Raw genomic sequence first — 22,766 nt, 5'->3', positions numbered from 1 at the left:
CAACTAAAGATTGAGTGTCTTGTGTGAGGCACAAAAAGGAAACCAGAGTTATTGAATGAGATATAGTAGGGAGAAGGAGGAAATAAGTTAAAAGACTGAAAGTTGTGAGGGTCAGGTTATGAATAGCTTTGAATGTCAAACTAAGAATTTTGTATTTGACCTTGAAAGTGATAAAGGGCCACTGGAGTTTATTGAAAAGTTAGTGACATGGTCAGATCTCCTCCTAAGAAAGATCAGTATGGCAGGTAAATAGAGCCTGTACTGGAGGAGGGAAAAATCTGAGGTAAGGAAACCATGCAGCAGTCTATTATAATAGTTCAGAAGGTTATATTATGCTGGTTTGCAGCACCGCATCTATTTCTTCACAATTCCATCATTGTTGAATTATTGAATTTTATATTTTATACTATATTTTTTTATTTTTTTAACTGTAAAATGACACCTTTGTCTTAATCTACCACTTCTCTGATTATCAGTTTGAACCTCTTCATGTAATTGTGAACTGATATTTCCTCTTTCAAAAATTGCTTATATCTTTTTTACCTTTGTTCTGGTTTAGAACTATATATTCAGATCTTTACTGTAAATTTCTTTTAATTTTAGAAGTATCATTTTGCTGTCTGGCTTACCTTAACTTTTTAAAGAATTGTATTGATATCTTTTGTTTTTATATTACCTTTATTTTCTAAAATATCCCTAATCCCTTCTCCTATGCAAAAAGTTATTTATCCCTTATGATAAAATACAAGTTGAACAAAATCAATCAACATTTCTATCAAGTTCAACAACTTATGTAGTGTTTTGTATCTATAATCACCTGTCTCTACAAAGAAAGAAGAAAACATTCTCTTTTTCAGGGTCAGGCTTCATCATTAATATCTTTCTGTTTCCATTTATATTACTAGAATCATTTTATATGTATACTGTTTTCTATTCTCTGCTTATTTCATTCTGTAACAGTTCATGTCTCCTTATTCCACTGTGTGTTTTTTGTATTCATCTATTTTACAGTGCAGCAGCATTCCATCATTTTCAGTTATTACAGTTTGGACATTTCCCAAACGACGGGCATTAACTTTGTTTATATTATTTTGTAAAATACAAAATGTAGCTTCTATCAATCACAACTTTCTAATAGTTATGTTTAACTCACCAAATCACTTTCAAATGAAAATTTGGGAAAAAGGAATATAAATTGGAGAGAGAATCTTGGAAAGCACTAAAATTAAAGAAGACTGAGAAAACCTTCTTACAGAAGTTGAGATCTTATTTAGAATAAAAGAAAACCAAGGGATCCAGGAGATAGAAATGGACAGAGAGAGTATTCCTTATGTGAAGGGGATGAGAACTAAAAATTGCCAAATAGAGATTGAATGTCTTGTGTGAGGCACAGCAAGGAGGCACTGAATGAGATATAGTAGGGAGAAGGAGGAAATAAGTTAAAAGACTAGAAATCTGGAGTTCTAAAGATAAAGAGCTATAGAATTATATACAAATATATGCATACATATATACACTTTTAAAAATTATTATTATTATTATTTTGCTGAAGCATTTGGGTTAAGTGACTTGCCCAGGGTCACACAGCTAGAAAGTGTTAAGTATCTGAGGCCAGATTTGAACTCCAGTTCTCCTGACTTCGGGCTGGTGCTCTATCCAATGCACCACCTAGCTGCCCTAAAAATTATTTTTGATAAGTATAAAATAACAAGGGGAAAATGATGTATCCCATGTAGGCATATAACAAAATTTTGTTATATGAATTAAACTACAAATTTAATTTAAGGAACGGTACTTTCCCAAATTTGAATAATCATAGAATATAACACTATGAGTCTGTACTGGTAATAGTGGTTTGTTTTTATTGACAACCAAGCTCCCCATGTCTTCTTCAATAGGATTCATAACAGTATTATTTGCTAGATCTAAGGGTGTTTAATATTTCTGCAGAATACTAATTTTTTTTAAAAGAAAAGCCATTAATACAGCAGATTTTAATAAGCAGCAATTCTTTTTACCAACAATCATTTTATGAGTACCTCCATTCTGTTAAGAAAACTGTTTAATGTTCAATGACAAATAATATTTGTAGGGAGAGTAATATTCTTATTCAGCAAATGTTTATTGAGTACCTACCACTTTGAAAGGATTATGTTAGTTGCCAGGAGGATGCAATGATGAACAACATGGTCCTTGATTTCAAGGAGTTTGTATTTTAGCTAGTGAGAAAAGATGAATTGATAAAGAACTAGAGCATGAATCAGAATATAAATGCACACAGGATATGCTCTAGACCTGCAGAAATAAAAAAATCATGTCTTCAACAAGTTCATAATCTAGCTTGGAAGGTGACAGGAAAACAAATTATAAACATAAGATGGAACTTGGGGGAAAAATGCTATAAGAGAGCTATAAACCAAGTACTGTGGGAGTTCAGGCAAAGGAGATTACACTTTCAGCTGGAGGTAAAAGGAAAGAATTCTGTATTAAGAGTCAGAAGATATAAGTTGACATCCTAACTCTATTAGTAATTACCTGGCCTCACTTTTCTGTAATATAAGTAAAATAAGATCTGTAATATCATTAGACTAAATAATCTTTAAGATTCCTTCCATCTAAATCCACTGAGGCTAGAGGGAGGACTCTAATGTTATTCCATTAGATTCAGGACTCTTCAATATTTTTTCAGCTGGCATGCTTAACAAACTGGCAGATAAAGTGAACTGAGATGGATAACAACTTTGATCAAATCAGGATCCAAAAAGACTGTAATGAAAGACCAAATCAAATAATTGTACTGCAGTTCAACTCAAGAAATCAATTTCATAAATACAAGATTAGAGAGATGTGACTAGGCTATAGGGAATAAGATTTAAGGGTACCTGAAAGAATTTTTACATTACATTAATAAAAATAGGTAGTTAACTCAATGGAGATATTGAGCTCTGTGCTAATCTGACCACACCTGCAATATAATGCTTACACTAGCAAACACTAAAAATAACTGATATCTGTGATATATTTTTAAAGTTTGTGAAGCATAAGTAAATAAATTATATATTTAAATAAATAATTTCCATTGAGCCTCACAACAATCCTTTGAGACAAAACTGCAGGTATTATTTTATATTCTTTTTACTTCTTAGTATAAAAATCCATACTGTTTTCTGCTGCCTGATTAATCTAAGTATTAAGGAATTTTAGAGTCCAAAGGGACATCAAAAATAACATGGTCCTGTATTCCACTTGAGAGATGAATATCCCTGCAAAGAGGCCATCTAGCCTTTGCTAGGACAACTCCATTAGGGAATTAGATCTAGATCTCTGAAAAGTTAAGTGACTTGCTCATTTTCACATAGCTAATAAGTACCAGAGGCATCATTTGATTCTCTGAACTGATTCTCAGTTCAGCACACAATCCACCATGCCATATTAATCCTCATTTTGAAAGGAACCTTAACAAGCTGAAGTATACAGAAAAGATGTCCAAGATGGTAAGGGAATTCAAAAAGATGTTATATGGAGAACTGTTGAAAAATGTGAAACTGCCTAGCCTGAAAAGAAATCACTAAGTGACATCTGCCTTCAGATGATCCTGTGATGTGGAAGAGGTAATAATTTCATTCTATGAAGTCCCAAAGGACAGAATTAAGGCCAATAATAGAAGGTAGGCAAGAGCTTAAATATGAAGGGTTTTCCCAACAATTAGAACTCTCCAAAAATAGAATGAGCTATTCTATGAAATACTAATATTCTATATCAATGGAATTGTTTAAGCAAAGGCTAGATGCCTGAAATCTAAGATTCTATGACCCTTAAAAAAGATAGTGTAATTTTTCATACTAAGAAGTAAATAGGATAACTGTATACATATATTGGATTTAACATATATTTTAACACATTTAACATTTATTGGATTACCTGCCATTTAGGAAAGGGGATGAGGGGAAGGAGGGAAAAATTTGGAGTTTTACAAGGGTCAATGTTGAAAAATTACCCATGCATATGTTTTGTAAATAAAAAGCTTTAATAAAAAGAAGTAAACAGGAATAAGCAGGACAGTTAGAAGACTGTTGAAATGAATTTTCATGGTTAAGAGGTAATGAGGGTCTTATCTAGTGGCAGTAGTAATAGAGAGGACACAGAGAGAATCTATAGGACTGACTAGATGTGAAAGATGAGAGATGGGTGAGTCAAATATGATTCTAAGTATCCAGTCCTAGGTGACTGGAAGGAGGGTAGGAAGGAATAAAAGAAGAGTCTTTAGAGGCAAAGGTGAAGAATTCCATTGGAGGAATATCAAACTTGAGGTGCAATTGAAATATCAAGTCTATTAAGCATGCAATTAGAAGTAGAAGTCTTTGGGTAAGGTAAAGAAAGGTAAAAAGTTTGGGATAAGGATTTGGAAGTAATCAGCATAGAGGTGGTATGAAATTTTAGGCATAAACATATCCAACATATAAAGGACTGCTTGCCATCTAGGGGAGGGGGTGGAGGGAAGGAGGGGAAAAAAATCGGAACAGAAACGAGTGCAAGGGATAATGTTGTAAAAAAAAATTACCCTGGCATGGATTCTGTCAATATAAAGTAATTATTAAATAAAAATTTAAAAAAAAGAAATTTTAGGCATAGATGAGATTTTTGTTTTTATTTTTGCTGAGACAATTGGGATCAAGTGACTTGCCCAGGGTCAAAGAGCTAGGAAGTATTAAGTGTCTGAGATCAAATTTGAACTCAGGACCTCCTGACTTCAGGGTTAGTGCTCTATCTACTGTGCCATCTAGCTGCCCCATAGATGGGGTTTTTAAAAAAGGGACAGACTATGTAGAAAGACTTGACCTTTTCTGGTATCTTGGCCTGCTTTGCCAGTCTGGTAAAGTCTATGCACTCCTCAGAAAATATTTTTAAATCGATAAAATAAGACACATAAGATTACAAATAGGATTTTAGTGATACTGCAATATGAACAAGATATTTTTTAAAAGTGCACAGATCCCAGATTAAGAACCCTGATTTAGAGAAAGGAGTATCAGAAACAGAATTTTGAGAAGAGAAACAAACTAGGGGTAAGGAGTTAGCCATGGAAAGGAGGTAATTTTTTTTTTCTATTTCACTGATATATTTTTTTTCTTTCTTAGAATATGATGAACCTCCACATAGCAAGGCAGGACAAGACATAGTTTTGCAGCTGCCTACAGATTGGTTGACTTTGGATGGCCGAGAAAGCACAGATGACCATGCAATCATTAAATACGAATGGACTTTGCAGCAAGGTGACTCATCATTGGATATGAAGGTAATATAGATTGTATAAACGTAGTTCCTGGCCAAATTTTAATTCTGGTATTGTTTGGTCTGGTTACACTGCCTCTTATTGTCATTTTATTCTGGTTAAAGTCAACAAAAGCAGATATAAAATTCACCTAATAAAATTAGCATGTTTTATACAAAATTAGCTTTTGTACTAATTAATCAATAATTTAGGAAATTTGCTTTTCTAAAAATGGGAGCATTCTCTATCAGCTATTATAGTATTCAGTCCTAGGGAAACTCAGAAAGTTTCTGCCCTAAGTATCCCCATTGGAAGATCTGTATTTTCTTTGATCTTCTTATTTAAGAAAAATCCAATACTGCTTCTGCCTATACAAAAAATGGAGTATAGTATCTCTTGCCAAAGAGTCACTAAACAAACTTAAAAGCAACATCTAGTAGTCCAACTCAGTTATTTTATAATTAGGGAAACATGTAAGACTGCGAGGACAAAATCATTTGACCAAGTCAATTGCAACAAGACAATTTGAATAAATATAATTCTAACTATTGCATGGTTATTTATAATCCCAAGAAATGCAGGAGATATCATGAATACAAGAAAGCTAGGCCTTTTCCCAGGGACTAAACCTAGCAAAATCTAAAGGATCAGAGTTTTAAAGCATAAATGGAAAGAATTTAATCCAATCCCCTTAATTTTCAGATAAGGTATTTGAGGTCCAAAAAAAGTAAATGAATTGCTTACTTATCACACTACAGGGCTACAATTTGAGTCTGGGCTCTATTTCTCCAAATTCAGTGCTCTTTAACTACTAAATAATTTGAATAAGAGGTTCTCCCAGTTAAGCTATATTAAATATCAGGTTTAAAAAAAAAAAAATAGGGCTTTATCAATCCCTTCTTGTAATGACCGCGTATTTAAAATCAGCCAGAGTCAGAAATTCAGGTTAAGGGAAAAATCTTCAATATTTATTGAAGTGAAGAGATGAATAAAGATTGCGATAGCAATATGGACAGTTACGACAGGAAGCCAGCTAACAGAGAGAGATGTGAGCTGAGCAAACCGTGGCAAGGCAATCCCAAAAGTCTCTCCTTCCCCTTCCTTTTCCACTCCCTTGCCTCCACCCACCAAAATCGTCATTTCCTATACAACACATCAGGACTTGCACAAAGAGTGGGCGGGGGCCATTCTTTCTCCAAGCTTATATATTAATAGAGTATGGTCCAATTACTATTTAGCCTCATGTGCTTGGGACCTCAGTGCATCAACTCAAGCCTCAGCCCACTACACCTTCTGATTCTGGTCAAGAGTTTGCTTGAAAATCAAAAGACTCCTGCCATGCCCTATGTGACTTTGGTAAAGCCTGATGGGATGCTATAATGACATCAAGCATTGCTTTCCATAATATAGAGGATTTAGGGAGGCGTTTATTAAAAACAGGTTAGGAATATGTAAATACCCATAGGGCTAAAGGGAATCGTTCTTTCATCAGAGATTCTTCAGAAAATGCGTTCTTTGAGGAGCACTATGTTCAAAATTATAAGATGAAAACCTCATTTAATGATGGAGTAAGTGGGAAACCTTTCTCTTGAGTCATTATAAATCTTGGATGAAACCTGGCAACTTCTGATCAGAGTCGAGCCCCCTGTGCCAAAAAAAAAAAAAAAAAATGGTGCTGATCTATAGAAAGCCTTCTATGTCAACTTTACTGATCCCCAGCAAATGCCAAATTGGCTAGCCATGTAGAGAATAAATTATACTTAATTCAGTCAATTGTACTTTTCTCAGCCAAAGCTATATAAGGGGACTTCATAATTAATGATGCTGTTGTAACAATTAAGTGACTATTCCCTAAGTGCTAACTTCAGGGTCTAGTCTCTAAGCAATTAGATTCTTGGGGCTCAAAGTGGAGTATCAGTGTACTCTCATCCCTCAGTTCTCTCATATATGTGATTTAATATAACACAGTCTTGTGGACCTCAATGGGTAAATAATCCAATTCTTCAACAGATTCTCCTAGAAATAGCCAAGAAGATTTACTTTCCTTCATGCTATCAGGCATGAATTTGGCTAGTGATATGATACCAGAAACCATTCTTGTCTTCAACTACTCACAGTCCCATGGGAAACAACCACCAAAACAGAACCTCTCCCAATATTGATGTGAAATCTATGTTTTGGATGAGTATCAAATCTACCATTCAAAACTATACCATTTTTTATATATTCTTACGTTCTTGCCATATTGGACTACAACTATTCTCTGATCTGATCCTTACCTTTCACATTTCCACATATTGGCTCACACCCTATCTTAAGCATAGAATCCCTTTCCTCTATATCCTTTCCCACCTCCCATTTTTGCCTAATCAAAATCTTTTCATCTTTTAAGACCAAGATCAAATGAAGCCTCTTCAATGAAGCTTGCCCTTTACCCTCCCAGTCAAAAGTAATTGCTACCTTCTGAGATTTTTTAAATAAAATACCATACTTCATGTATTTTTAATTCTATTTTACATATTGTTATTTTATTATGTGTATTCTATCTTCCCTAGCAAGTTCCCCTATGCTCTTTGAAGATAAACTATTTCTCACATAGCTCATCATCCCCTGATTTAGTACCTTAAACATAGTAGTTGTCCAATAAGTGAATAAATATTTATTTGCTGAAAGTATGTTGTAGGAAAGAAAAGGCTCACATAAGGTCCAACAAATATCCATTTGGAAGCATGCAAAACTGAATTAAGAAGTGCTGGTCTAGTAAAGAAAATAAGAGAGGGATATCAGTGAAAGTTCCCATTATTACACAATAAGCACATTAGAATTATAAAACAAAGTGTTGTATGAGTCAAGCTAGAAGGAAAGGTTGTTATCAACCAGAGGCAACACAAAAGATTTCCCCGAGGAGATGGCTTTAAAGGATCAACAATTCAATTGATGAAAAAGTGAAGAGAGGTCATGTCAGGAATAAGAAACACCCCTAACAAAGGCATGGAAACAATAGGACCATGATATTCAAGGAACCAAAAGATTTTCCAATCTGACTGAGTATAAAGTATAAAGACAGAACTGAGATAAGACTGGTGTAGAAGAGCACAAAGTGCTAGATAGAGGAATTTCCACTTTACTTGGTGGGTAGTAGAACCCATTATCACTCCTCTCCTTTCTTTTTGATACTTTACCTTATACTTAACCAAGAAAATTTAGGTTATCTAGCATGATTTCTCTCTACCCAATTTTATATCTCAAATCCCCTCAACATAATTCCTCATTCTTTTCTATTTTTCTTCAGCTTATGAGAAGGAAGCCAATTCTTAAAAGCCAAAGTTAATCCTTCAAGTTCTACCTTTATTCTTATCCCTTATGTTCAATTATGGCAGTTTTCCCTACCCCCTTCAATCATATTTTCCCTCTCCTTCTGCCTCTCCCTCTTCCTTATTTTCTCCCTCTCCTTATCCATCTCCCTCTCTTCCTCTCCCTCCCTCCTTTCTTTTCTCCCTTCCCTCCCTTTCCCCCTCAAAATAATGCTCTCTTCTCCATTTTACAAACAAACTCAAGAGACAAACAAAGAGGGAAGTTCAGAGAAACAGAAAAGCAAAGAGACAGAGAAACCCTTACCAATCAGAGCAAGAGTTTTGCGTGAGAGTTGTTTACATAGGTTAAATTGGGAATTATGTGCAGAAAGTACCTTATCCTTTCTTCTAACTTGATGTTGATTTATATTGCTGTTTTAAATTAATGAGGGCTGAGGTTATAAAACAGTTGATTCAAAAATTACTCCTATGTCAATAACAAATAATTTCCTCTCCACAAAGATAAAGGCAATTATATTTTTTTATGATGTCCTTTGGACTTCACCATGTTTGTTGCTTCCCATTTCTCTTCTTAAAGAACTTTATTCAATATTCAGGTAAGAGAAATAGTTTACAAAGAGTTAGCTTCTTGTTAATTTGATTTGTTTTGTTATTTTCTATGCCTTCCTTCACAATGCAATTACTTCATAGCAAAATCTCATTCATTTAGTTTTGAGAGCTTCTCAAGCCTTTCACAGATTTCCTCTACTTCTTCATCCAATACAGATATTGGCATCTGAATTGCAATTATTCACAATAATTTTTTTATGTTCATCTGGATCAATGTTAGAGAAGATAACTAAGTGTCCTATAAAATGATGGAGAGGTTTTGATGCCTTTGGGCACAAGATAAAAATATCTCTATCAACTCCTTTATTCACTTCTCCATGAGAACTTTTAAGTGGTCTTTCTACTTAATTGTAACTTATTTTCATCTTCTAGTTTCACTTTTAGTGGAAATGTCACACAATGGGGTTCTTACTCTTTTTTGTTCTTGGCAAGCTAGTGAAGCCCATAGATCTATTTTCAGAATGTTTTAAAACATATATCATAAAATACATAAGACTACAAAGGAAACTCATTATATTTAAATATCACTATCAAAAAAATATTTTAAATTCACAGATTTTAGGTTCTAAATTCCTGATAGCATTCCATTGGTAATTGGATAGAGATTTCACATTTAGTGTACCACCAGTTGGATGAATAAATAGGGACAATCTAAAAATATCCTCTCTAGTTCCCTCTCTTTGCCTCCCTTTCTGCCACTCTGTAGAAGTACAGAACAGAAGTACATTTTGTATTTTTGTTTGTTTTATAGGATGTTATCAGCCCATGGCCAACTTGTTGGCAACCAGCCTAGCCATTCTTAGCCAGAGTAGGTACAGTTTGTTACTGAAACTGTACTTAAAATTCTTTTTTTAATGATTCAGTTTGTATTCAGACATCAGTTTCTTCACGGAGTATGGATAGGATTTTTCATCATAAGTCCTTCAGAGTAATCATAAATCATTGTACTGTTAAGAACAGTAAAGTCATTTACAGCTGGTCATCTCAGAATATTTCTATTACTTTGTATACATGTACTTAAAATTTTCTCAGGCTGGTGCAACTTGCCAGGGCTTATATTAACTGACACAGACTTTGAGAACCCAGAGCTCTCTCTATATAATACTGAGGTTTTCGATCATGCTTCTTAATGGAGGGATAAGGATATGAGTTGGGGCCAAAAGACTCCAGATGAAGGGGAGATATACCTGCTATACCACTTAACAGTAAAACACTTACCAAGCTCTGAAGAAATGTACTCTGGAAAATTAGGAGCAGCTCATAGAAGGGTGGGGAGGGATGAAAGAAACCTTCCCTCCAAGGGAACCACCAATCTAACCCAGACCCAACTAAGACAATCTAAATAACCCCTTCCCTGAGGTGGACACTAACAAATCTTTGAGAATCCATCTCTTTTGAGGTCAAGTTGTGAAGTTTAAGTGAGAATGCATATAAAGTGCTTTACAAGCTTCAAAGGGAAGTATATAAATGTCACTTTTTATTGCAAAAATAATATTAAATGAAATAGTGAATACATCTGTAGTTTTACAAAGGTATAACCATATTCTTCACTTTAACTTTCTTGATTTTTTGTTGGGAGCCTTATTCCTATCCCTGATTCAGCTTTGGGCAGTTTCCATCTTTAGGTGAAGAATGCTAGCCTAACCTAAGCCCAGTGCTATAGCAGAAGCTCGACTTGAGTCAAAAAATACAGATTGAAAACCTGAGCAAATTTAATCTCTATTCACCTCCATTCTCTTTAGTAACATGAAAAAAGTTAGAATAGGGCTACTATGTAATACAGTGGAAAGAGTGCTGGGCCTGGATCAGGAAGACCTTAGTTCAAATTCAGCCTCAGACACTAACTAGCTGTGTGACCCTATAAAGTCTGCCTCAGTTTCCTTATGTGTAAAATCAGGATAATAATAGCATTTACCCTTCAGAGTTGTTGAGATCATAATTAACATATTACTTGGCACATAGTAAGTACTCTATAAATGTTAGCTATAGTTACTACTAGTATTACTATCATTATTAGAACCTAAAGAGTCCTTAACCTAGGTGAAATTTGGAGATTTTTAATATTTTGATAACAGTATTTCAATATAATTAATTTCCTTTGCAATCCTATGTATTTTGTTCTATGCATTGAAAAATATTTTTCTGACTCGGGTTCCCCAAGTTTCACCAGACTGCCATAGGGACCCATGACACTAAAAAAGGATTGAGAACCTCAAAACCATAAATTGTCTGTTTCCTTCAAGCTGTAAAATTCTCTGACCCTAAATTCTAAACAGCTGTGTCATCTGAAAAGTCCTATAAAAGCCTGAAGCTTAAAGTCAGCCCTGTGTGTAGAATTGACTCCCTTTCTCTTCAATTTTCAAATTTTGTACCCCTTCTGTTATCTTTCCCCAAGTTCAAATTCTGGGAACCTTAATCATCCCTTCTATTAGTATTCCTATATTTCCTGGGGTTCAAGCTTTCTTCACTTGCCTATTTTCTCAAGTACCTCCTCTCTTCCCACTCTACCATCAAATTTTTTTAAAGGTTTTTTTTTTTAAATATCACTTTGCAGTTATACAATGTCTAAAACACTTTAAACGTAGTTTAACAATTCACAAACTCCATTAACAGGAAGAGAAGAATTACTTCATCACACAGGAATAATACACTTCTTGAGAGAAATAGTTTTACTGCTTAGTAACAGAAGTTTCAGGTAATCATTGCTTTTGCCATTCTTTTGTTGACTTATTTGCTATACATAAGCATGGAAAGAAAGAAACCATTCTTTAAATGTACCTTAAATCTAGTGTTACCTGACACCTGGTTTTTCCACAAGATAAAAGTGACTTAAATATAATTGAACCCCTGGGTTGAGGGACAAGTTTACATAAAGAGCTTCTATTCAATTGTAGCTGGCAATTTTGAAGTAAGAAAATGTCCTTTCTTTAATGTGTATTTAGTCTAGGCTGGAATTAGTTCAGATGAAAATGATCAGGTTGCTGCTAACACATCAGGAGCATTGAACTATAGGATAGGTAACTTTTTAAAAATCATGGTATCAAAGTTTTCCATACACTTTAACTTCAGTCTAATGATAAATATGTTTAGGGAAATACTTGGATTTGAAAAGGGGATGGGATTTGGGGGGAAATCATTGTTTTATCTCATATATACTTAACAACTATTTTGTTTTCAAGAATTTGGCAAAGTGTTTTTCAGAATCTTACTTAAAATGGATAACAAAAAACCCCATTGATTTTACTATACAATAATAATGAGGAGGGACTGGATGATTAGACCTATGATTTCATTGGTATAGATAATTCACTGGGGAAACTCTTTGCTAATTTACATTGATATCTGTTCTGCTATGCCTAGGACACTCAAAGGTGACTTGTCCTGAATTACATAGCCAGTACATGTCAAAGACTGCCCTTACTTACCTCATTTATAAAAATAGGGAAAATAAAAACTATAGTACCTTGTGTGAATCAGCTAAAATAATGTGTTAACTAGCATTTATTAAGCACTTACTAGTGCTAGTCACTATACTAAATACTGGGAATATAAATACAAGATGAAAGAAAGACTATCTCTTCCCTGTAGAAGTTTACATTTTAATGGAGGAAGACTATACATAAAATGAAACTGAAGGTTTCATGATGAAGTGGAGGGTGAGAAGATATTGGGGAATGAATGTACCTGTTGGGAGGGAGTGCACCTTGTAGAGAAAATGTAGATTGTGTTGCAGTCTACAGGGGAATGAAACATAGCTGGTGGGGGAAGGGGGAGGTCCTCCTTAAATGGATGCTCTGAGAGAAGTTATCCAATCAGAGCAGAAGGCCAAGGAGTGGAAGGCATTTCCACTGTGTGAATTCCAGGACTGGAATGAGCTTCCAGGATGAAAAATAAAATCTATATATAAAAATCTATAGTGCAGAACAGCATGGAAAGGAATAGATCAAAACCCATTTTCACTGTGCAGCTCTTCAATTTTCCTGGTAGTGTTTATTGAACAAAAATAATGATTCTTCTATCAGTGATAATAAAAGAAAAAAAAAACCTTTCCTAGAATCAATCATCTCTGTATTCTTGTGTGTTTGTTTGTGTGTATGTAAGGATTATCTTTTGGGTTCCATTAATCTACTTATCTTTCTTTCCCTTCTGGACTTAAAAATAAAAAAAATTGTTTTGTAATTATAGGTTATGAAATCTGGTAGATTAGGTCTCTTACTGATGGGGTCAGGGTAACAATTCCTACTTAGAAATAACTATGTAACAAATTCACAATGGCCATTCTCTTTGGCAAAAATCAGGTTTATTTAGGGGAGGAGGTTACAGACAAAAATAAGAAATAAACTAGGCACCAGGAGTGGCAAATAAGAAATAAAGATGGGGGAGCATATAGTTAGACTAACAGGTGTAGCTAGAGTAAGGATCAAGATGCAGTTATGGAGAAAGAAGGCATTATGAGGAGGAAGAGAAAAAGACCTAAGCTTAGTCCTGAAAATAATTTAGCAAAGATCTTCATCATAACTAGGTCTTTTATAGTGGAAATGCAGCTTTGGGGGGTTTTCTCAGAGAGATATGAGAAATAAAGGGGGAAACTGAGAGGGAAGGGTCAGGATCAGATGGAATGTACCTGGCAGACCAGGTCCTTAGACCTGTCTAAAGATATGCTAATCGGGGTATCTGGGTGGTGCAGTGGGTAGAGCACCAGCCCTGAAGTCAGGAGGACCTGAGTTCAAATCTGACCTCAGACACATAACACTTCTTAGCTGTGTGATCCTAGGCAAGTCACTTAACCCCAATTGCCTTAGGGGGCAAAAAAAAAAAAAAAGGAATGCTAATCAGTATCTCAAAAGGTTGTTTGAAGATACCAGAGGTTGGGGGGATGAAAAATTGGAGTTGATAAAAAGTTCCTTCCTAGTGTGGGAATTATGTGTTAATAGCTTCCTGACAGAGGAAGAGAATAAGTCAATCACTTACCTTGTTCATATATATATATATATTTTTTTCTTTCTGTTTTCCATATAAACTTTGCTGTAGATATTGTATTATGAAGTGCAGTAGTGATATTGTGATTGATATTTCATTATCTATACTATATTAACCTGAGAAGTATTGACATTTTTACTACTTTTCTTGACTTATACAGGCAATATCTGTCCATTTGTTGAGTTTTTCCTTGATTTTTGTCAAAAATCTTTTAAAATTTTCCTCATATGTCTTCAATTTGTCTGAAATAGTTTAATGCCCCTTTCTTGGAGGCATTTTGTCATTACTATAAATGTCTTTATCAATTTCTCTTGGTTTTGTTTGATAGTTTATAAGAACACATTTTTGTGCGTGTGAATTTATCTTATATCTTCCTATTTGTTAAAGTAATTTATTACTTTGAGTTGTTTGAGTATTTTGGGTATCTGGACATAAAATCATGCTAACCAAAAATAAAAATATTTTAACTTCTAAATTGCCCATATGCAATCCTTTTCTTTTGTCATACCTTCTAGGGATTGGCTAACATTTATAAAACTATGTCAAATAAAAAAAGTAGTAACATTATACAACCCTCAGTTAATATATTCCAAACATGTCAAATACTAAGGGTGCTAAGAAAGGCACACTAACTCTTTTTTTTTCCAATTCAATAAACATTTATTAAGCAGCTATGGCCCAGTTTCTTTACCAGTTGCTAGAGAAAGAAATACAAAAAGGAGAAAAAAAAATTTTTGTGCCAGTCGAGCTTGTAACATTGATTAGATGTAAACCAAATATGCTTAATAATAATTATATATAAAGTCATACTAACTCTTAGAGTTCACATCCTAATGGGACAGACAACATTTCATTAATTATATATATATACAACGTATTTATAACATAGATGAAAAGTAATCTCAAAGATACCATAGTGAAAGAGGAACTAATGCAAGAAGGATTGAAATAACTTTTCTTGTTTCTCCACCTTATATAATATTACTTTGTAACTTCAAATCTTGTGTGTGTGTATGTATATAATTTAAGAAAACCTTACTTGATCAAATGTGCTTCCTATAAACAATATATAGTGGATCCTAATTTTTAACCAATAACATGACTTTCTTTTTATTGAAGAATTCAATCCACTTATTTAGTTTTATGACTGTTAAATTACTTTCTTTTACTATTCTTTGTTAAATTATCATTATTCAATTTACCAGAAAGATATAAACTTACTTTTATTGTTTTACTAACAAATTTAATTAGATTATGGTAACAAAGTTCTTGTGTTTTATGTTTCTAACTTTGCAAATTTCTCTGGACTCCCTGTCCAGATTTGCTTTAGGATTATCCTGCCCTGGGGGCAGCTAGATGGTAGCTAGAGTGTTGGGCCTGGAGTCAGGAAGATTTAACTTCTTGAGTTCCAAATTTGACCCCAGACATTTACTAACTGCATGACCCTGGGCAAGTCGGTTAACTCTGCCTCAGTTTCCTGATCTGTAAAATGAGCTGGAGAAGGAATGGCAAACCATTCTGGTATCCTTGCTGAGGTAACCCCAAATAAGAAATCCAAAATTACAAAGAGCTGGACATGACTGAAAAACGACTGAGCAAAATTTTATCCTGTCCCCCTTTCATCCTTTTTAAATTTTTTTTTTAATTGTGACACACTTCTGAAATGTTTAATGATGTAACATTATTCTAAAGGTTCTCAAACTTAATTAGTAACTGATTTGTCTCTTTTTGAGAGATATAAGTTGTTTTAAGTATTTAACTTTGGGGCTTACAAGTTTAAGGTTGCTTAAAAACTTTCTTGATGTATATCTGCTCTTTACATACTTTTCCAAGTCCATATGCTTTATAGATGGCTCATCTCTTACCTTCATTCATCACATGAAGCTTTGCTAGATAAAAAAGTTTTGGACTCATTCTCATTAATTTTGGACCCATCATATTCTATTTAATTCCTCTGTGTGGAACTTATATCCATTCTTTTTACTATGTCATGACTTGCTACTATAGAGTAAGAGTTATCACAATGATATAATGATAATAAGCCTAGGAAGTTTAATTTTGAATTTTTCCAGATTGTAGCTATTTAAATTGTTTCTAGCATATATTGCTACTCTTTTTATAATTTGGGGGAAATTTTTCCTGAAATTGGAATACTTAATTTTTTTGTTTTTCTTAATTTCCTGAGATGACAGTAAGCCCAAAGTTATTAATGATATTAACAATGGCTGAAAATTATCAAGTGCTTTAAGATTTGCAATGTAAATATCTAATTTGATCCTTACAAGTCTGTGATATAGGTAGCTATTTTATAGATAATTAACATAAGACTCAGAAAGGTTTTTTTGTCATGATCATATCATAAGGACATGTCTAAAATGAAACTTGAACTCAATTCTTCTGGACTCCAAGTCGAGCAGTCTATGCACTATGTTCTGTAGTCTGCCATTAAAATTTGCATAATTTATAATAATGTCAATAACTGAATAACTTTGTGAACTCATTTCTCCACTTAATCTCTGTTGTCTGAAATTTTTTCTGTAATAACTCTGGTTTTAATAGCTTCTATTGATTTTTATATTTTGTTTATAATTTCTATATTTATAATTTTTATCATCCTTTATTCTCAATCTTTAACTGTAGCTTTACTTCCTCCTCTGTTTAAAAAAATTCTACATGTTCTCCTTTTATTTTAGTGCTGGTATTGATTCTTGCTTAAATATTTAAATTTGTTATTTATCTGATTGAGGATGAATTTCAGAATATCCTGAATTATATTTTTTCTACTTTTTTTGCTTCAGATAGTATAGCTGTATATTTGCATAATAATAAAGATATTCATTGCTCATGGGCCATGTAATATAATTTTTAAAAATGTACTACCTATCAATTTATTCACTGACATGGTAGCCAAACTGCTAAGAGGTTACTTTAGAATGCTAGAAAAAAAACTATGAAATTTATCTGGAATAACGAAAGGTCAAGAATATTGAGGAAAAAAGTAAAAAGAGAAAATCAATGAGGAAAAAAAGAGATCTAGTAATACCAGATCTCAAACTATTCTACAAAGCAATGATCATCTCAATGTTAGCTCTTGGTTAAGAAAAATAGAAAAACCAATCAATTAAAAAAAATTAGGTACAAGCATAACGAAGCAAAGGATTATTTCCAGTTTATCTTTATATATCTTTTTTGTACACATTAATTTGCATTTTGTTTCCCCAAGTAGAATGTGAGTAGTGAGGTAGCAAGGACTTCTCTCTTGCCTTTCTTTGTATACCCAATGTCTGCCTTATAAAAAGTCTTTTATTTACTGACTGACAGACCAATTTACTAATTCTTCAACCACTACAGTAAGGTTTCACTATTCAACAAAAATTTCTATAGTGCTGTAGAAATTGTTTAAACAAATATTTCATACTATATCACAATAAACTCCAAATGAATGCATGGAATAGATGTAAAAGGTCCAATTTTAAGCAAATTAGAGGACAATGGAGAGAGATATTTTGATAATTATGGCTAAGGAAAGAGTTTTTGACCAAACAAAGAATAAAGAAGATTACAACAGACAAAATGGGCAAATTGATTATATAAAAGTGTTTGTTTTGTTTTTGTGAGGCAGTTGGGATTGTGATTTGCTCAGGGTCACACAGCCAGTGTCAAATAGCTGAGGTCAAATTTTATCTCAGATCTTTTTGACTCCAAGACTAGTGATCTATTCAATGCACCATGTAGTTTCTTCTTGATTATATAAAATTGAAAAGCTTTTGCCCAAGCAGAATCAATTACAGTTAAAATTAGAAGGGAAGTAGTGAAATGGGGGAGAGCAGGGGAAGATAGAAGAGATTTTCAGGAAGTTTCTCTGATAAAGGTTTGATCTCTAATGTCTATTAGGAATCGATTCAAATATAAAAGAACAAAAGCTATGTAAAGGGATATGAACTGGCAGTTCTGAAGGAAAAGAAAAATCTAAGCTATAATCCAAGTCTTATGGGGGAAAAATGGTCTAAATCATTAATAATAAGAAAATGCAAATTAAAACAACTTTTAAGTTTCCATTTCATATTCATCATATTGACAAAAATGCCAAAAAAGGAAATGACTAATGTGGAAGGATTGTGGAAAAAAACAGCAAATCAATGCATTGTCAGTGGAGCCTATGAACTGGTTCAACCATTCTGGAAAGTAATTTGGAACTATGCCCCAAAAGTCCATAAATGTGTATATACTTTGACCTAGCAATACCATGACTCAGCTTTAACCTGAAAAAGATCAAAGATGAAGGAAACACAACCCATATATATATCATTATGTTTAGTGCAGCAATTTTTATGCTAGCAAAGAACTGGAAAATAAGATGCCCATCAACTGGGAAACGGCCAAACAAATTATGTCATATTAATGTAGTGGAATATTTTTGTACCATAAAAATGCCCAAGGAAATTTCAGAGAAACTTGGAAAGATGTTTTAAAATAAATTTTTTTTATTTTTCAGAATACATGCAAAGATAGTTTTTTAATATTCACCCTTGTAAACGTTGTGTTCCAATTTTTTCTCCCTTCCTCCCCCAACCCTAGACAGCAAGTAACCTAATATAGATTAAACATGTGCAATTTTTCCAAATTTCTACATTAGTCGTGTTGTGCAAGAAAAATCAGATCAAAAGAGAAAAAATGAGAAAGAAAAAAAACAAACAATAAGAAGAAAAAAAGGTGAAAATACTATACTTCTATCCACATTAAGTCTCCATAGTTCTTTCTCTGGATGCTTTGACTCTTTTCATCACAAGTCTGTTGGAATTAACTTGAATCATTACATTGTTGAAAAGACACAAGTCCATCACAGTTGATCATTACATAATCTTGTTGCTGTGTGCAATGTTCTCTTGGTTCTACTCACTTCACTTAGCATCAGTGCATGTAAGTCTTTCCAGGCTGCACTCATTATTTCTTATAGAACAATAATATTCCATCACATTCATAAACTACAACTTATTCAGCCATTTCCCAGTTAATGGGCATTCATTCAGTTTCTACTTCCTTGTCACTACAAACATTTTTGCACATATGTATGTTTTTCCCTTTTTTTATGATCTCTGGAATACAGACCCAGTAGAGACACTGCTGGCTCAAAGGGTATGCACAGTTTTATAGTTCTTGGGCACAGTGAAACTTGGAAAGATTTGTATGAACTAATGAGCATAACAAATAGAACAATTTATGCAACAATAACAAATTGTAAAAAAAAATTTTTTAATTTAAACCACAACTTGGAAGGCTTAAAAACTGTTCAATGTAAAGACCAATCTGGACTCCAGAAGTTGATAATGTAGCCTGCTACCCACCTCCAGACAAAGAATGGATGAACTAGAGTTGTGGAATGTGATGTTTCAGATATGACAATATGTGACCTGTTTTGCTTGATGATTATTATAACAAGAAAAAAATTCATTTTCATTTTTTGATGGGGGAAGCTTGGGAACAGGAGAGGAATTAACGATTAATGGTATTATAAAAGAAGACAATAAAGTACCACTGAATGTGAGAAGAGATGGAAGTTCAGAGACAGACATACAAGCAACAACTTTGAAACATGTTAAACGTTTTATCCATACTTTAAATATACCTGTATAAAAGAGAAATTTGTAGTTTCACATACAGTCTTTTTCCTATTAATTTTATGTAGAAAGATTCATGTTAGTGGATGCTTGTCAAGTTCAGAATAATAATTTTTTAAAAGACCTTTGAAGATAATTTTCTATAGTATATGCCATCTATGTGGTCATATAGCTGACTGGGAGGTGTAGAAAATTTAAATTTCTCTATCTATTAAGCTCTTTATTTAGCAGGAAAAAACTCAGACTTAAAGGGTCTTCTTGAATAAAAAAAATTTCCTCCTCTACATTAAGTTCATATAAATCAACACATTTATATGGGCAAACATTGGGGGAAAAAACATTCTAGGAGGAAGGATTGGTTCAGAGGTAGGAAAATGCCAGATGTACTGTGGGATAACACTTCACCTACTTTAACTGGAAAATTGAATTTGTACAGGAAAATGGGAGGAGATAAAACAGAAAAATAAAAACTGGGCCTGTGATGTATCCCTAGCCCGTTTCTATTTGTAGTTCATTCAGCACTGAAACAATAATCTGATTAAGAGCGCAGTCCTGCTTTCACATCACTGCAATCTATGCAAGACGTCTTGCCAAATCCAAAGCAAATCTTCCTTAATGTATGTGTGTGTTTTCTTGTGGCTGCCCTGGTTCCCGGACTATCACTCATTATTCTCAGTTCTACTTTTGTACTGATTTGTTTCCATTTTGTATTTTCAATTATACAGCCTAAATTCCCTGTCACCACCCACATAAAAATCCTCAGCAAGCAATGCCCAAAATTACTATCTAGGGAATAATCCACCCTATCTCACATCCACATACCAATCTATTCAACTAGGTCCAGAACCACCCAGTTTCCCACACAAAACACAAACAGATGCAATAAGAGTGACAATATTCCCAATATACTTCATATACAGTGTTCCAAAAAGTCTCTGTGCATAACAGTTTAATTTAACTAAAGTTTAAAACTATATTAAGACTTTTGGAATAACCTATGTTTAATGCAGTTCCAATCATAACACCAATGGCTATTTTGAGTCATAGATTTCTATAACTAGATAAAATCGTAGATTTTATAATACATTTATAGAAAGATTTCATATTATATAGATTGTATATGGAAATATAAATATATATGGTGAAGAATAATGGATTCTAGTATATCAATGAATATAAAACTGATAAAACTAAAAGCCGATTAAAAAAAAAAAAAGACTAACCAAAGTATATAAATCATTAGCTAAACTGATAAGGTATATTCAAAACAAAAGGAAATAAAGTGAATAATTAAAAAACCACCATATCTATTTATATGCCATCAAAACTAAGAACCCAGGGAAATCATGTACATATCCACAAAAATTAAAATATCCAAATTAATAGATAACAGAGAGCAGAAATTTTTCAGAAGAAATTAAGTAAACCACAAATAAACTGTCAAAGAAAATCACGTTTTTAGTGAATTCTTTCAAAGGTTTAAAGAAAAATCAAGTACACATATAACTTATATTAGATTGCTTGCTGTCTTTGGAAGAGAAGAGATAAGGAAAGAAGGAAGAAAAAAATTGAAACTCAAAATCTTATGAAAATAAATGTTGAAAACTCCCTTTACTTGTAATTGAGGGAAAAAATACTATTGAGTAAAAAAAAAAGAAAAGAAAGAGAAAAAAACAACCAATCTCTATTCAACAAAAATTATTCTCTAAAATAGAAGCAGAAGGCATGTTACCAATCTCCTTTTACAAGAATAACATTGTCTTGATACCCAAACTCTAGAGTGCACAATAAAAGACTTACATGAACCAATGAAAAATAAAATAAGCAGATTGGGAAACAATAAATGACTTCAACAATGAAAATGGAAGAAACAGCAACCATAAAAAAGCTGAAATTGAATGTGGTGAAATTACAAAGAACAAGCTTAGCCTTAATCAAAAGATGTGAGAAGTTACTTTCCCTCTACTCTTTTGCTTCAGAGTAGGGGTTCACTGATATAGAACTTTGCATATAATATCAGATATTTTTATGTACTGGTTGCTTGGCTATATTTATTTTCTCTTCTTCCTCTTTTTATTTTTTTAACTTCTTTTTTAAAAAAACTATTTGTTATAAGATCTTGGATCTGAGGAGCAGGAAAGAAGAAAAATTCAGTCAATATAAAAAAAGGATTTCATTTTCAAAAATATTTAAATTCTAAAAAACATAAGTATGAAAGATCCCTTCTTTAACATTATCAAAAGCACATTTAAAATCAGAAGTTAATATTATTTGCAAAAGATGACCTCTAGAAGTTTTCTCAATGCATTAACAAGTGTATCTCTCTCCTCATTATTATTTAACATAATTCTAAAAATTTTAGCTATGGCAATAAGACAAAAGAAAAAATACAGTTGACTGAAAAACAAATTTTATGTTAAAAAATAGGGGCAACTATTAGTCCTGGAGTCAGGATACCTGAGTTCATTTCCGACTTTAAACACTTAACACTTTCTAGCTATGTGACCCTGAATAAGTCACTTAACCCCAATTGCCTAATGAAAGAAAGAAAAGAAAAGAAAAAGAAAGAGAGAAAGTGGGAGGGAAGGAGGGAAGGAAGAAAAACAGTTAAACCTACATGTACAAAAATATTTATAGCAGCTCTCAGGGCAAAGAATTGGAAATTGAGGGAATGTCTATAAATTGGGGAATGGCTGAATAAATTGTGGTATCTGATTATGATAGAATATTATTGTTCTATGGGAAATGTTGAGGAGGATGCTCTCAGAAAAACCTGAAAATTCCTCCATGAACTCAAGCAAAGTGAAATATACTGTGTACAAAGTAATTGTAATGTTGTGGGATGATCACTTATGAATGACTGCTATTCTCAACAATACAATGATCCATGACTACTCTGAAAGACTTAGACAATGAAAAATGCTCTCCATACTCAAAGAAAAAACTGATTGGTCTGAATACAGGTTGATACAT

The 22,766-nt window shown here is 33.2% G+C and overlaps 1 protein-coding gene across 2 annotated transcripts in view; it reads left to right on the top strand.

Moving 5' to 3' along the window:
• Positions 1-22,766, top strand: part of LRP11 (LDL receptor related protein 11) — a 94,426-nt gene that overhangs the window by 23,856 nt on the left and 47,804 nt on the right. For both annotated transcript variants that reach the window (XM_051997928.1, XM_051997927.1), the window contains exon 2: positions 5,139-5,296. In XM_051997928.1, coding sequence (XP_051853888.1) covers positions 5,139-5,296 — 158 coding nt within the window. The remainder of the gene's footprint in view (positions 1-5,138; positions 5,297-22,766) is intronic.

This window comes from Antechinus flavipes, chromosome 4 (genome assembly GCF_016432865.1).
Source record: "Antechinus flavipes isolate AdamAnt ecotype Samford, QLD, Australia chromosome 4, AdamAnt_v2, whole genome shotgun sequence".
NCBI classification, from domain to species: Eukaryota; Metazoa; Chordata; class Mammalia; order Dasyuromorphia; family Dasyuridae; genus Antechinus; species Antechinus flavipes.
Note: the sequence above shows the minus strand (reverse complement) of the source record. Positions and strands in the feature narration are given on the sequence as shown.